Here is a 15,500-nt window from a genome sequence, read left to right as displayed (position 1 = left end):
AAAATGGCTTCTTCACACAAAGGGACGCACTGAAAGAAGAAGCAGCCATTCATGGGCGAGGCTGCCTGCCGTAACCAATCGTGATTCACATCTTCACATGCAACCACTTCATTTTTCACAACACCGATACTAACCATTGCGGCTAGAAAGACTAGACGTTTGAGCAGTCAGGACGTTACATAAAGTTGCTGCTTGCGCATTAATATTTTTTCCCGTAACTCGTGTCCGCTTTCCCGCCTCGGTGTCGCGATAGCAATCCACACAAACCCCGTGGCCAACAGCAGCAGAACTGAATATTTGGACTCGTGCCATCAGCTCGGGACGGCTGCTCCCACATGGCCATATAAGGTCGGAAAACTGCCTTCAACAATGTGTGGCATTTCAGTCCGCAAGCACAAAGGGAACGCTCGTGCTGTGCTGCGTTCACCAGCCCCCTTCAAGAACATTCGATGCAGTAACTCGATGTGTCCGCCAGCAAAGCAGAGGACCATTTGATGTGAAGCATACAGGATGAATTTTCAGAGTAGAGCATGGAGGAGAGAGAGAGAGAAAAGGGGAAATGATTTTGGGCTTTGGCACATATCATCTCTTCGGGTGATACTACACTATTGCAACACATATCGGTATGTGGTGTGCAAATTGTATCTCCCTGTTATATGCAGTTAAGGGCAGTTTAATTGTTATATGTGATGGGCTAGCCCACGCCGTTTCAATTTCCATTTCAGGTAGTATCTCAGTGGTCACACTCGGCTGAGTACTGCCTTTGTTGTTTTGCGGTAGGTCAGTAGCAAAGCTCGAAAAAAAATCTGCGCAGAATTATTGCGCAAGATTGTCCACCAGCAACAAAACCATAAATTCGAGTTTAAATGTTTACATGCAGTAGTTGCCAGTGCACGCGCTCTCTGCGATTTTGTAAGGACAAAAATGTTAATGAATTAGGCATCGTGTTGGTGTATGCCCGACAATTGCAGGAAGACATGAAGAACCCATCTCTTTAACAGCAGCAGCAGGTCATGAGGCCATTTCTACTTGATATCGCACACATGCCTGCTCATGGGAAGGAAAATCCCTTTGTGTAGGGACGCTTTAGATTAAGCCAACCTTTCTCTGGGGGGGAAAACGGAGAGACACCAAAGAAATGTAAAACAACACTGTCAACTGCAGTCTAGTGTCTCCAGCCCGATTAAAGCAGACGGGTGCATGAAACCCGCTGCGCTCGGGAACTGGAGCTGCTCACCATTCGAGCCGGAGCGGATCCATGTCAAGAAGCAAGATTACTGATTTTCTAATAACACCTCTTTCTGTACGTTTTCGTGAGTAACCTAGTATGTGATCTCTCTGTATATATAACAGAGAAAAGTTATATATTGCTGTTTTATGTGGTAGGCTGTATTCGCGGACATACCGGGAGCGTGCATACGTCGGGATTTTACTTGCATAATAATTTCAATTATTTACAGTGTTTTCTACGAGACGAAGATGTTATGATGTTAAATGTTTAAAACATTTTTTTTATTCTTCAGAATAACTCAAGGAGTTATGTAAGCATATTTACCTTTTTTTTCTTCGTGTTTTTAAATTTTTTAACCTATAGACTGACCTTTACTTGAAGTGACATGTACAAGAGGTCATTTAAAACCATTTGTCTTGCACTTAAAACTTTGAGGAAATTCAGCCAGTGATATTTTAAGAGGCCTGTGACCACAATATTTCTCTCTCTCTCTCTCTCTCTCTCTCTCTCTCTCTCTCTCTCAATAAGTTTTTGCATTTTTTACACTCGAGCTCATGCGATGAACTCAGAACTGTGTCTACCTCAAAATTAAGGCCTCGTGCGAGAATTGCTGTATTTGTGAAAATTTAACCTTCCTGGGGGAAAAATTGTTATTTTGAGGATAAATATATTTAACATAAATGATCGTATTGCTTATTTTGATTGTTCTGAAGCGGACGTGTTCAAGATCCCACGGAGTAAGCTACAGTAATCGATAATACTGTAATTTATTTTTCTCCTCACTCGTGCGAATGCGCGGGCCTAGTCTCTGTGCTTCATAAGGACATTGTACTAAAACAGAAAAGTCGGCGGAGCCTCGTATTACTCTCTACGGCGCCCCCTGCTGGTACATTTAACACGACGAGGGAACTGCTGTCGTGTCACTCGGTGGGGGGGATGGGAAACTGGTTCAGGTTTTCAGTGGCCGTTTGCCGTGACGGTTCTTTAAATCCCAGAGTGACCGAATTCTCCTAGAAGAACAAGCGGTTTATTGAGGACTGCAGATAGGTAAATGGACTATATAGGAAGTGTATTGTTACACAGTATTTGCCTTTACAAATGAGGAATGCAGAACAGCCATCTCACGCTTGGTAGAAACGCTGAAACATTAGGCCGTGCCTTTTTTTCGTGTCGTTTTGTCAATATGTGCAAAAACATGTAATCTTTAACTTTATAAGGTCACCTCTTCCATAGTCAATGTCGCGTTCAATTAACACATTTTACTGTTGCGGTTTATGCAAAATGAAATAAAATACATTTCAGGTATTTTACGCTGCATTTTGTGTTTATTAATGATTTAAAAACAGAATACAGAGTGTTGTATTAAGTCACACGACCCCGAGATTGAGTTCGTGAGTTAGCATAAATGTCCTACTCGCTGCCGGTGTGGGGCTATGACTGATCGGCTGTGAACGTCAAGCAGAGGCACGTCTGTAGTCTGGATATCGTCCTGTTCTTTAAGGGCAGCAACAACGATTTGCTTCAACAAGGAATTTCACACTTGGAGATTTATGCCACAATATCCATTCATTATTATTTTTTAAACAAAAAATAATGTTTAGCTAGGAATGTTCCAACAAAAATATTTATTTACATGTGATATTCAAGTTTTGGAACAGTAATATGATTATTTCAGCCTCTCTACCTTGTTTTAAGAAATAGCCATCATCATCACCACACCTTTAAGCATGCACATACATTCATGCACTGTGGGCTGGACAGAGCACAATGAATAAGCAGACGAAAGTTTCGTGTGTGTGTGTGTGTGTGTGTGTGTGTGTGTGTGTGTGTGTGTGATTAATGTGGCTGTGTGCTGCTAAGAGAAAACGCATGTGTGGCAGGGGAGGTGGTAATCACCCTCCACACCCAGTGATGACACACACTCACAGACACAGAAGGAGAAGCACATGGCCATTTTCAGCTTAATGAGAGACAGGTTGGTGTAGTGCTAGTGGCTGTGGTGGTGCTGTGAGACAGGCGCACAAACATGGCCCAGTAACAGCGCTGACAAACAGGAAGTGGGCTGTGCATTGTGGTGTGTGTACCTGGGACAAGTCTCTCCTGGCTGCTGCATCTTCACTCCGGTTCCTCATGAACACTGTCGCCACTGTTCCGGCCGCCCGCCGGAGCCCCTGACACACACCGCTGCCTCGAGCTGCCTCGCCTCCGGCCGGCCTGGCCTGCCTCGTCACCTCAGCGCCGGACAGAATGCAGAACGGCTCAGGAGCGGGAAAAGGCAAAACTGTTCAAGGACAGCAACTCAAAATTGTAATTGTAGGTGATGGCGGCTGTGGGAAGACATCATTGCTTATGGTCTATGCTAAGGGTGACTTCCCAGAGGTGAGTCTTAGAACGGTCGACAAAGACACAAGTCACAGGTATTGGAGTCAGTACACGGTCAAAGTGCTGCATAGGTTGTTATCGTTTTTAGTTCAGTTTATTCATTGATATTTATTAATCACTAATTCTCATAGCTCACGGAGACTGAAATGTGTTACAAGTATGTAGACATATGAATCAAGAGGAAGAAAATTCTGTTGCAAAACATATTAGGGTGATTTACACAGTTTGTACAAGCTCCCCCTAGTACACTGGGTACGTTCCCAGTAACACACTGTCTCTGGGTTCTAGGAGGTAAGTGACATTAGTTTGCCCTCCTTGGGTGTTCCATGTTCTCTCATGAACATGTTCATGTTAATAAAGCTCTTCTTAAGACTATCCGCAATGACTCATTTAAAGGAGAACTTTGTCACTGTGTGTTAGGCTGAGCATGGGAGCTTCCTTTCCCATAAATCTTCACATCAATCTTCTGCTCCACAGACCTATGCCCCCTCAGTGTTTGAAAAGTATGTCACCATGGTGACACATGGGGGGAAAGAAGTTCAACTGAACCTGTACGATACAGCAGGTAGGATACTCCAGATCCTCACCCACAGTACGGCACACCTTAGATTCCTGGCTGCTGTGTGCACACAGGCATGGCGGTGTGATTACACACAGTGTGGAAGCAGGTGTGGGGTGTTTGAGTAGCACCATCCTCCCCCCTTGTCCTTAAGATGAGGCAGTACTAAGCCAAGCCAGGTTTAAAACGAAAAACGTCACGGATGTTGTGTAATGGAGTCGATGAATGAAGCAGTCATTTCTCCTTCACTAATGCAGCATTTTGTTTGTTATTGAACTCTTTTACAAGTTTTTTTTTTTCTTCAAGACTTTTTGAATTTTTGTGTGACTTTGTGGGTCAGTCAGGGTTATCATGCAATGTCAGGATGGATGAGGTTGAAACAGGATGTGGTGTTTCATCTCTACTTCCTCTAAATCAGCTGCCGTTTCAAACAGAACTCAAGTATTTCCAGTCAGAGCAGAATTGAGAATGCTGTCAGAATCGTGGCCTGCTGGTCAAGTCAGGGGTGAAGCACACGTTTCTCTTGTTTTGCGAGAAAGTCAAGAAGAAAATGTGAAAATGTCAGTTAAAATGAAACTTCACGTTCAGGTTTTATACAAGTGACCTGCCGTTGTTGTGCCTTGAAACAGAGGAGGCTGCTACAGCGCATGAAGAACGCATGTATTACATTATTACAGTTTATTTCATATTTCACAGAGTGCTTGAAGGATAATTGGTTAGCTGTCAGGAAGACATGTAGTGGGAAGATGAGTTTGTGCCCTTATCACAGAACAGTAGTTGGTGTGCAGTGCCATGACAGTAGACCTGCTGTTTATCGGTGTAGGCCAGCGGAACAGGAAGCTGAACTCAGGATGTGGGTTTTTGTAACATCACTGCATTCACACCCTCTGCTAGTCTAGCTGTAGCAGGCTGAGCAGCAACTGCTGTGCGCTGTTAGCATCTGGGGAAAATGCTGTCTCAAAGACACTTTTTGATAGTGACCATGTTCTCAGCATGGAAACCAAAACCACTCTGAAATGCTCAACAGGGGCCAAATGATGTTTTGTGAAGTAAAAGAACATCACATTTAATTGTCACCACATGACTACCAGAATGGTCCTTTCATTTGAGTTCTGGGTGTACTTTCACAGGCCAGGACGACTATGATCGACTGAGACCTCTCTCCTACCAGGCTGCAAACCTTGTGCTCGTCTGCTACGATGTGACAAACCCTACCAGCTTTGAAAATGTTCTGATTAAGGTAAATCTGGCTTCCTCGTAGAATAACAATGTGTGAGAAATTCAGATTAGGTAGGATACACATTCAGCTCAAAATCGCAATAAACATTTTTTTAAATGTGGTTAAAGCAACAGGTATTTCTTGTCAGAGGTGTCAATTCCAGGTTCATAAAGTAAAAGTCCTCACCAGGATTTTGCTCAAGCTTGCTAGATTTTCTAATTAGTGTAATCCAGGTAAAATTTGTGGAATCAACACAATCTAGGAAGCCTGAGCAAAATCCTGGTGAGGACTTTTACTTTCTGAACCTGGAATTGACACCTCTGTTTCTTGTTAAATCCTTTATTTCCAGAAGTGTTTCAGGTCCAGAACAGTTTAATATTTCAGGACCATAACAGCAGTGTTTCAGGGCACAAGACACATCATTAATCATTACCAGTACAGAAAGAGGGGCAGTTCTGAGTTCTAAGATAAAGAATAGCATTAAAACAGTATGTCCTCTCCCGGTGGCAGTTATGTCTGTTACATTCTGTCCCGTTTGTTGGTTAGTCCCATGGGGCTAAAGGCACTAGGAGATCCCTGGAGGACATTGCCAGCCTTTATTCTAATCAGAACCAGGAACAAAAAGGGATTTTTAGGATGGTTATATGTACAACCAGTAAAAGGAAACGTCTGCTTTGATTTTAACAAAACAATTCCATTTTACAAAAGAATCCATTATTTGGTTAGGTATACTTGCTTTAAAGAGGGAGTAACAGTTAGTTCTCTGTTCTCAGTTGACAACAGTGTAGTGTTTCATGGTTTTTTGTATTAAAACAAGCAACCACACCCTGTCCTTTGTACCGGTGCTGTAAGAATTGTGTACATAGATTGTGCAAGGAACAAACACAAACTAGGCAAGAAACTCGTAATTTCAGAGCCTCCTAACTTCAGGGGCGTGTGAGCGTGTCTCCACTTTTTCTCTCGTTAGTTTGTGTTATAAAACTGACTTTAACTGTGTTAGGGTCCAATTGTCTAAGAATTTAACTGATTTCCTGCATTCTGCAGTGGTACCCAGAGGTCCACCACTTCTGTCGTGATGTCCCGGTCATCTTGATCGGTTGCAAGACAGACCTCAGGAAGGACAAAGAGCGAACTAGGAAGCTGAAAGCACAGGACCAAGCCCCCATCACCTACATACAGGTGAGTGCTGACCTCACGCTGACCTGATGAACCCCAATATGTTCTAGAGCAGGGGAACAGGGTGCCTAAATAGTTCTTTCACCTCCTTGGGTATTCTTGTCCATGTGTGGTATCTGCCAGGGAGAGGAGACACAGAAACAGATGAACGCTGAGCTGTATCTAGAGTGTTCAGCCAAGTACCGCGAAAACGTGGAGGACATTTTTAAAGAGGCCACCAAGATTGCTCTCGCTGCCAGCCGCAAGGCACGAAAAGCTAGCAAAAAGCGGCACCACTGCGCCATCCTGTAGGACCAGCAGGGGGAGCCTGGAGATGGAGCCACAGCTCTGTGGGTGTAGGAACATTAGCACACTCCTAATTACAAATTTACAAGAGAGGAGTGATGGCTTTTGCCTTGTTATCATAACCACATACCATCTGATCCACAGCCTGCTATCTGATACCAATGTTGTCTGATCCATGGTATCGGATTCCCACACTGTTTGATGCACTGTATCTGGGCCACACAACAAAGTATTTTATCCACTCAGTGTCTGATACACAGTCCAAAGTGTTAAAACCCTCTTGCGGGAGGATTTGACACTGCCAGGTTGAAGCCCTGCATATAATTGCTGCTATTAGTCTAGCAATAATTATTCCACATTTCATGGAGTCTAGCCTGATATTAACATAACTTGATATTAGTAATCCATTCACTTGCACAATAATTAATTTAATCAAAGTGCCAATTTCTCTGTGACTTGTACCTTTCCTCCTAGTGGACGTTTCACTAGTTGTCTTTAAGTGTTCTTGTTATTACAGAGACTGATGTTGAATGTTTGACTTTGACAAATAGTCTTCATTCATTCATTCCGTTCAGTGTTCATTGGTTTAAGAGGTTTTAGTCTTTGCAAGAAGAAAACATAGTTCTGATTGTGAAGTGATGTTTCTGTATCTATGATTGGAGTGAGCACTTTTAGCAGCAAAAGAAGAGTGACAGTTCTTTATTTTTATAATAGTTTTCTAATGGATTTGTAACATCTATTTGGTATCTTCTCCTGTACTCCAGTAAATCATCTAATTTAAATATTAATTTGTTGCTGTTTTTATACTAACCCTGCATTTAAAAGTCCTATTCTGTTAGTGAATTGCTCATTCTCATTCCAGGTTAATAAAGTAACATATAGCTAAGTTAATAAAGTAAGCTATAACAGGTTGCTATAACAGGTAAGCTTTAACAGGACTCTGTGCAGTGTTTTGCTGTTTGAGAATGAGCCTCACCACTACACACGTTGCAGCACGAGACTTCATGGAGCTGCAGACATGTTACAGGTGTTTGGGCCCCTGCGGTTACGAGCGCAGCTTCTCTACAGATGCCGCACTACCTGTTGTCACACACCTTTTGCAGTCAGAGCAACCACAAGGTTTCATGAGAAACACAATATAGTAGGTTTTGAAAGGATCTGTAGACACAGAATGCCATGGATTCTTCCATTTACAGTAACCATGTTCATTCGGCCGGTATGTTAATGATTAATCTCAACAGAGCTAAGATTTGGACAGTTTCAAGTGGGAACTTTGTGGCTTTGAAGATATCTGAAGTGAAAATGCACCTGGAACTCCTATGAACTCTGTGATGCTTCTTTGAGCGATTAATCTATAATGAAAAGGAGCTTTGGGACGCCAGAGGGTATCTGTTGAACTATTGTCTGAAGATATAAAGGGGCCTCTTGTCCCTGTTTCTGCTGATAGATTGGGTGTTTACAGTCTTCACAGCTAGATGTCTCGAGTCTTTTCAAGTTCAAACATCAGAAGCCAAGCACTTTAACTTCTGTACCGCTGAGAAGAACGATGTGCTTCTGAGCTCAGGAACAGTCGGGGACGTTATGCATGTTCCCACTGAGCAGCACCTCTGGACACCATGCAGCTCTTGATAGAGGAGCAGGTGAGTCTTTGATTTGCCACGGTCTTAGATTTTAAGAGGGTAGCGTGATGAAGACCATATCCCCTGAAAGAGAAGGTAGTGTGATGTAGACTGTCCCCACTGAAGGATGGAGAGGGTGGTGTGATGTAGACTGTCCCCACTCTGAAGGATGGAGAGGGTGGTGTGATGTAGACTGTCCCCACTCTGAAGGATGGAGAGGGTGGTGTGATGTAGACTGTCCCCACTGAAGGATGGAGAGGGTGGTGTGATGTAGACTGTCCCCACTCTGAAGGATGGAGAGGGTGGTGTGATGTAGACTGTCCCCACTCTGAAGGATGGAGAGGGTGGTGTGATGTAGACTGTCCCCACTGAAGGATGGAGAGGGTGGTGTGATGTAGACTGTCCCCACTCTGAAGGATGGAGAGGGTGGTGTGATGGGAGTGTCACTCAGGAAGGTAAAGGACTGTTCTGGCTGTGCCACAGCTGGTGCTGTAGTCTGGTCATGTTTATGTTCAGTGTAATAAAGGGAGATGTCACATGGAAAACAATGTATCCAGCCCTACTAGACACCTACTATTCATCTTATCATAGAGATGAACTTGTAAACTTGTTCCAAAACGTACTACAATCATCAAGGGACGTAGCCCTGGTACAGGACTTTCACAGGTTGACGAGTCTGGTTTTAAATACCAGAACTCATGCTCGGCAAGCAGAATAAGGTGAATAGCGCCCTCTGCTGGAGGAATGTGTCTCGTGAACACATTCTATGGTTCATCTTGTCCTCTAGTGGAAAACGAAAGCAACAAGTAGCACAGGAGCCTCCTACTGTGCTCCAGGTCACAGCGGGCTCGGGCAGCGCTGTCAGGGACAATCTAATAATAATAATAAAGGGAGATGATTTCCCCCAATGTGGCACTATTGGATTATTTGATCTCATCTTGAAACCACAGGAAAACCAAAAACCGAGCAAAATCTAAGCAAGTGGGGGACATAATCCTTAGCCAGGTGCAACTTCTGATGATAGCTTGTGATTTCCCTAGCACATGGCGTGTTAGACTGATAACAGCAGTGTGGAAGTCCAGGACCTCTGTCTGCTCAACAGAACATATGGCATTCAGAAGTCCCACTGAAGATTCACACTCCAGTGGGTTGAGTCCAAGCATCAGTGGCAACAGTACACTGATAAGAACCTTTAACCTTTGAAAGCACGAGAGTATTGAAACATGAACACAGACCAGTATCTTAAGAATGGAGCTGTGAGTGCCCAGTACACTGCATTGACTTCTCAAGGAATTTATGTATGCATCTTCACCCACAATCTGAAGCAACAAATCACAACTTTACCTGCATTAAGACAGAACAAATTGTACTTCTAATTAATTATTATTCTTTTTTTATTTACTTATTTTTTACATAAAGCTGCCTGGTTGGACTGGTTTACTCCTGACCAAATTAATTATGTGTTTTGCATCACATGTAAAACAGGCCAGTGTTTATCAGACACGCCTTACTGCAGCCGAACCTAGTCAAGTGTTTGCGCGCGCGCGCACACACACACACGCACACACACACACACACACACACATAAAGTCCTGCTTCTATATGCTGTGAACGTTTGCAAAAAAAAAAAAAAAAAAAAGAAGAAGAATTTGGGCAGAATGTCCATGTGCCGTGAGGTTGAGTGATGACAAACCCAGTCAGAACCAGCTCCACACTCCACACGGATCACACAGGTTCCTCAAACATGCATCCAGCTGCACAACCACAGCCACTTCATGTTCAAACATGTCCTGGTCGTATGCAGCACATCTGTAAAAGTTCAATCATTCCTCTGCGAACACACGAGTCACACGCATGTCTGGACAGACACACTGCATGCCACACGCGCTTTAATGCCTTGTAGGAAATAGATTAAAAAAAAATTGCAAACCAAGTGGACTGGTCACCAATTGCATTATTAACCCTGCATCTGCTGTGAGAGTCGGTAACATGTAGCTCTGCTTCCTCAGCATGAATTCAGCAGCACAAACAACTAATGCCCAGCAGTCCAGTGGCCTCCAGCAGTCCAGTGGGCGGCGGCTCCGTACGAACGTTCACACACTGTCCTGACGCGAACCCCAAGGGTCCTGGTTGCGTATTCAAATTGCAGCATCTAAAATGACGGAGGTGTAACAGTGCTTCTAAACCACGTCGTTACCATTAAATGTTGTTCTTGCATGAAAAACAGCAAAGACAACAGAACAGAAGAAACGTGACGGGATGTCGAGCTTTGACGGACAGAGCAGCTCTCTGCCCTCTCCTGACCCACAAGGCAGCAGGTTCCATAGCGCTGTGCGTGTTGACGAGGTGTCCGCAGAGTTCGGACAGGGTTTCAGTCCGCCTTTTGCACCTTCTCCTTGTGGAACTTCTGATGGACCACCTTCAGCGTGGTGAGGAAGTTTCCCAAGAACAGCACCAAGAAGGTCAGCGCCAACATGAACACCTGGATAAAGGAGACACACACCACTGCACCCAACGGAACTCCTAATGAAATCTGACATTTTATCTGGAAACCTGGATTCTTTTATAGTTTTATCACTGACCGCTGTTCTCGTTTTTCCCTCCCCGAACTGCACATACATTCAGAGTTTTACCATCATGTGTGATGCAGGACCTTGCGTGCCTGTTCATTGGTGGTCACATGCACCAGCACGCACGTTCATGTGCACACTACCTGCCACTCTTTGCAGTCGTCCCGGGCAGCCAGTTTAAACAGAGTCACTGCGTTGTACAGCTGCCAGAACTATGGAGAACAACACTCTTGGTTGGTCATCACACCTCCATGCCCTCAGTTTTTTCAATTATCCATTTACTCTCCTGACGTTAACGTGTTATGTTGTGTGTGATGGGTACAGTTTTATACAGTGTCCACATGGAATGCTGTGTGTGTGTGCATGTGTGTTAAGTGCTGTTCTGTGCAGGACCGTGTGTGTATATGCTGTGTGTGTGTGTGCACTTGAGGTACTGTTCAGTGCAGACTGGGCTCACATGTCCAAAGAACAGGAAGGGCAGCAGGAAGGTGAGACCCCGCCACATCCATGACTGGAAGCCCTCTAGAAACAAAGAATTCACAGTGTGAGTGTGTGTGTGTGTGAGGCCCAGACACACCCAAGACTGGAAGCCTTCTAGAAGCAAAGCAGCAGCTTCATCCCCAACCACTGCGGTTTATCTAGACATGCTAAACCACACTGACCCTGTGGATGCTACTCAACTCTGGACACCTATTCAGACAAAACTGGGGTAGGGGGCGGGGCAAGCACCAATGCTCGGTTACAATGCCAACGCTTGAGAATGAGGGAGAGTGACAATTGCTTCTCAGTGGCTCACCCACTGTCAAGTCGAGCTGACTCCTCTCTCCAAGGGCACGGAGGCGGTACAGACAACCACTCTGGTAGTAATACTGCAGAAATTGCACAAAACCTGAAACACAACAAAATGTCAAACACAAAACATCCAGACACACAAAAGGCTCACTGTGAAAGAGATTAGCATGACGGCAGTCAGGACAGTGGGCAAGAACTTACTCTGGTAGATGGAGAAGGCCAGAAACTGGCTTCTGAACAGCTGATATATCGGCCCTTCAGGCCTTCAAAGAGAACGGAAGCGCAAATATAATAAACCCAGGATGTTTCACTAGCTGTGAATCTTTTTGAAATCATAATATGAAGTGGAACTGCTTACCATGTCAACATGACACCTGACAGGAACGTGGACACATAATGATGAGAGACCCACCACCCTTTAATTCTGAAAAACACACATAGTGATGAGAGACCCACCACCCTTTAATTCTGAAAAACACACATAGTGATGAGAGACCCACCACCCTTTAATTCTGAAAAACACACATAGCCACTAAAGACTCATCACTTAAGTTACTCAACATTTGGATAATACATACATTTAAAAGCTCAACAGAGGAATAACAGATGGTTGTAAAAAGCAGCAGAAGCCCAGTACAACAGAGCTAATTAAAACTATCTAAAGCGGTCAGCTCACCTGGAGCCGTTACTCATGAGAACACTCTCCCTTATGGTCAAGGTGCAATAATACCAGACCAATAAAAAATTGAAGATTTCATCTGTCACTCTGAAACAAAAACAAATGCATATGCTACTGTCAAGAATGTGTTTTCCCCATGAATGTAATTATTAGTGCAGTTGGAGATCAATCACATTACATCTCACCGGTAGTTCAGTACAAAGAGGCAAGTTATGGCACCGAACATCAGGATTATAGTCATGTACAGCTTAAACTTCTCATATTCATCTTTGTAAGCAAATCTGTTAGAGGGCAAACATATAGGTGAGATTATGACTGCCCTGTCCAACTTTCAGTGGATAAAATAAGAATAAATAAAACAGACAATTTTTATAGAAATAGAAAATCCAGTTGATTTTGGTGGGCTTACTTTGCCTGGTTGCTTAGCAGTGTTACATTCACATTTCCAAGAACCAAATTTAAGTACAATCTGTGGATGACAGAGAGAACATTAATCAACTGCAAGGAATCCTCCCAAATACACAGAAGCACTTAAACACGCAGTGGGGAGATTCCCAGTAGCACTGCCACCACACAATTTCTAGGAATGCAAATCTGGAAATCAGAACTTACCCGTTTTTCTTTGGTAAATATGATTCCATATCAAAGAAAACATGTTGCTTCTCTTTAATCTGTGACTCTAGGTCATTTATGATCACTTTTTCCTTTTCATCGCATGCTTCTGCATACCTGTTGAAGGGGGCACAGTCAGTCTCATCACAGTAGTCTCACCCAGGTAAACTCACCCATTCCTCCTGCCATGGTGGGACACAGCCGCCCTACCTGTGCAGTGTCCCCCTCAGCTCCTTCAGCCCCTTCCGCTGTTTGCTAATGGCACTGCTGCATTTCGCCTGGAGGCTCGTCAGCTCCTCAAGCTTCTGCCTATAAACTTTGTGAGTCTCCTAGAAAATGGACACACGACTTGGTACGTTAACGCGTAAAAAACCCACATTCGTTTGGTTATACTACCAGCTACTCAAAACAGCACGTTAGCCACCTAGCTAGCTAACGTTAGCTAGCAACCATTATTGATGGCCAGAAGCTGTAATGACGGACGTGTTTACGGCCCGAAAGTGTCCTGTTGTCTAATTTGTGTTCACACGCTCAGTTTCCACCGTCCATTCACGAGTCCAAACCTGCAATTCCTGATATTCCGTGTCTATTTCTTCCCATTCACTCTGATATCTCTCCAGTGACATTGTACCCGTCCCCGTGCCGCCCTCGCTCCCCCTAGCCACCACTAGAGGGCGCCCTCTGCGTGGAGGGCGACGGGCGCGCTGCTTCTTCTTCGCGGCGTGTCGCCGTCTCGCCGTCAGCGCCATCTATCGAGCGGGTGGCTGAAGTGCACAGGTCAAGGCTTGTTGCCTGGTTACGCTGCACGCGCTCCCGGCTACAATGTAATCATGAGCGGGGAATAAGTTCGGTGGATGTCAGATTTGGGCCCTGTGGCTGGCACGAACCGTCCAGAATTTGTCTCTCAAATAAGTTGACCCGCTTGAATGTACCAGTTTGTCCTGGAGGAATGCCTCACTTAAAGAGACCACGGAACACGGAACCTCCATCAAAACTCCGGGAGGAAAAGGCCCAGAGGAGCGGACTGCGCCACACCGTCTACTCGGTGAACGGGAACAAATACACGGGCGACTGGCTGGATGACCAGAAGCACGGTACTGAGGGGGTTCGGTCGTCCCGAACCACTTTGCATAGTTGTGATTTTTTGTCATCGATTTTTGACTTATGATGTCATTTAAAAAACATGTTACGTAACTGACCTGGCTTGATTAATCAATATTGCAAAGTTGTCCTGTTTGTGTGAAATGTTTCTTTGAAAAGGTAAAGGGACTCAGGTTTGGGCGAAATCTGGTGCAGTATATGACGGGGACTGGAAACATGGCATGCGTGATGGCGCAGGGACACTGAGCAGGTTACAGCCGTCATCTAACCAATATGTGCGGGTGTACTCGGGGGCTTGGCAGAACGACCAGAAGCAGGTAAGGGGTCAAGGCGTGTCCTTGCGACCCTCGCGAAGGGTGTCTACGTTTTAAAATGCAACGAAACGTTACTGAGTCACGGTTTATACCCACAGGGCTATGGGACTAAGTTTTACAGCGCGACCGCACGTTACGAGGGTGAGTGGGTGGAGGACGAGCGCAGCGGGTGGGGCACAATGCGCTACGACAGCGGAGACGTTTACGAGGGAGAGTGGCTGCAGGACAAACGCCACGGCCGCGGGATGCTCCTTCTCGGTATGACCTCATATCACTGGAAGCAGAGCGCGTATGCGTCCCGAACCCGTTCTTACTGGCACCCTGGATGTCATTGTTTGTGTTCAAGCTAACCAAAACAGGTATGAGGGGAACTGGAAGGACGGGAAGAAAAACGGACCTGGTCGCTTTTTCTACTTGGATAAGGGTCAGCTGTATGAGGGGTTCTGGGTGGATGACGTCCCCAAATGCGGAACAGTGATTGATTTTGGAAGAGAGCAAGCACTAAGACCACCCATGTATCCAATCCCCGAGGTACACCCCAACTTTTACCTTTAATATTGTATAGTCCACATATCTGAGCTCTTATTTACTAAATAACATGGGGAAAAAAAACTTGTGAACCCCGAAGCATCTTGGTGCAGACGTCATGATTTCTCAACTGAATGGTGAAACTAAATACCACAGGTGTCCTCTCTCCTCAAAGGTGTGTGTGCACGACGTGGACTCTGTGCTGATGGAGGGTGTGGCGCGCTGCACTGCCACCACACGGTGCAAAACGTAGTGCCTGCGGCCCAGAGCAGCTGATCCTGCTGGGCATGGCGTCTACACACGTCTGGGTCAAACCAACATCATCCAGCTTCAGCGTATTAGCATCCAAAGCAACAACACACAACAAAATCTTAATGGTATAATAATGACTCCAGGAGACTATTAAACACAGTGCACATACTCCTCTCCAAAC

General features: G+C 44.9%; 3 protein-coding genes across 3 annotated transcripts; 2 read left to right on the top strand and 1 right to left on the bottom strand.

Annotated features, from left to right (window-relative positions):
* Window positions 1–403: 403 nt before the first annotated feature.
* Window positions 404–7,640, top strand: rhof (ras homolog family member F). Its single transcript, XM_077019905.1, has 5 exons — window positions 404–3,610; window positions 4,091–4,178; window positions 5,303–5,412; window positions 6,436–6,570; window positions 6,691–7,640. Exons 1-5 carry the CDS (start codon window positions 3,479–3,481, stop codon window positions 6,856–6,858), a joined length of 633 nt encoding a protein of 210 aa, XP_076876020.1. The 5' UTR covers window positions 404–3,478; the 3' UTR covers window positions 6,859–7,640.
* A 2,207-nt stretch (window positions 7,641–9,847) lies between these two features.
* On the bottom strand, window positions 9,848–13,834 carry tmem120b (transmembrane protein 120B). Its single transcript, XM_077019899.1, has 12 exons — window positions 13,688–13,834; window positions 13,335–13,453; window positions 13,125–13,241; window positions 12,922–12,981; window positions 12,698–12,793; window positions 12,510–12,599; window positions 12,192–12,257; window positions 12,035–12,096; window positions 11,838–11,930; window positions 11,499–11,563; window positions 11,185–11,253; window positions 9,848–10,953 (listed from the first exon to the last, which is right to left on the bottom strand). Exons 1-12 carry the CDS (start codon window positions 13,748–13,750, stop codon window positions 10,843–10,845), a joined length of 1,011 nt encoding a protein of 336 aa, XP_076876014.1. The 5' UTR covers window positions 13,751–13,834; the 3' UTR covers window positions 9,848–10,842.
* Window positions 13,835–13,891: 57 nt separating this feature from the next.
* Window positions 13,892–15,487, top strand: morn3 (MORN repeat containing 3). The gene is made up of 5 exons (XM_077019900.1): window positions 13,892–14,218; window positions 14,385–14,542; window positions 14,638–14,797; window positions 14,886–15,070; window positions 15,243–15,487. The coding sequence occupies exons 1-5, from the start codon at window positions 14,074–14,076 to the stop codon at window positions 15,318–15,320; spliced, it is 726 nt and encodes a 241-aa protein (XP_076876015.1). The 5' UTR covers window positions 13,892–14,073; the 3' UTR covers window positions 15,321–15,487.
* Window positions 15,488–15,500: the final 13 nt, after the last annotated feature.

Source organism: Brachyhypopomus gauderio, chromosome 10 (assembly GCF_052324685.1).
Source record: "Brachyhypopomus gauderio isolate BG-103 chromosome 10, BGAUD_0.2, whole genome shotgun sequence".
Classification (NCBI taxonomy): Eukaryota; Metazoa; Chordata; class Actinopteri; order Gymnotiformes; family Hypopomidae; genus Brachyhypopomus; species Brachyhypopomus gauderio.
The sequence above is the reverse complement of the archived record's forward strand: the minus strand, read 5'-3'. Positions and strand labels throughout refer to the sequence as shown.

Excerpts from the sequence above, each read along its gene's own strand:
- rhof (XM_077019905.1), top strand. The coding sequence starts at position 3,479 with ATGCAGAACGGCTCAGGAGCGGGAAAAGGCAAAACTGTTCAAGGACAG. Across the intron at positions 5,413-6,435 it reads TTGAAAATGTTCTGATTAAG|TGGTACCCAGAGGTCCACCA; the intron begins GTAAATCTGGCT and ends TGCATTCTGCAG. Across the intron at positions 6,571-6,690 it reads CCCCCATCACCTACATACAG|GGAGAGGAGACACAGAAACA; the intron begins GTGAGTGCTGAC and ends GGTATCTGCCAG.
- tmem120b (XM_077019899.1), bottom strand. The coding sequence starts at position 13,750 with ATGTCACTGGAGAGATATCAGAGTGAATGGGAAGAAATAGACACGGAA. Across the intron at positions 12,794-12,921 it reads CTGCTAAGCAACCAGGCAAA|ATTTGCTTACAAAGATGAAT; the intron begins GTAAGCCCACCA and ends GCCCTCTAACAG. Across the intron at positions 12,600-12,697 it reads CTCTTTGTACTGAACTACCG|AGTGACAGATGAAATCTTCA; the intron begins GTGAGATGTAAT and ends TTTTTGTTTCAG.
- morn3 (XM_077019900.1), top strand. The coding sequence starts at position 14,074 with ATGCCTCACTTAAAGAGACCACGGAACACGGAACCTCCATCAAAACTC. Across the intron at positions 14,798-14,885 it reads CCGCGGGATGCTCCTTCTCG|CTAACCAAAACAGGTATGAG; the intron begins GTATGACCTCAT and ends TTTGTGTTCAAG. Across the intron at positions 15,071-15,242 it reads CCATGTATCCAATCCCCGAG|GTGTGTGTGCACGACGTGGA; the intron begins GTACACCCCAAC and ends CTCTCCTCAAAG.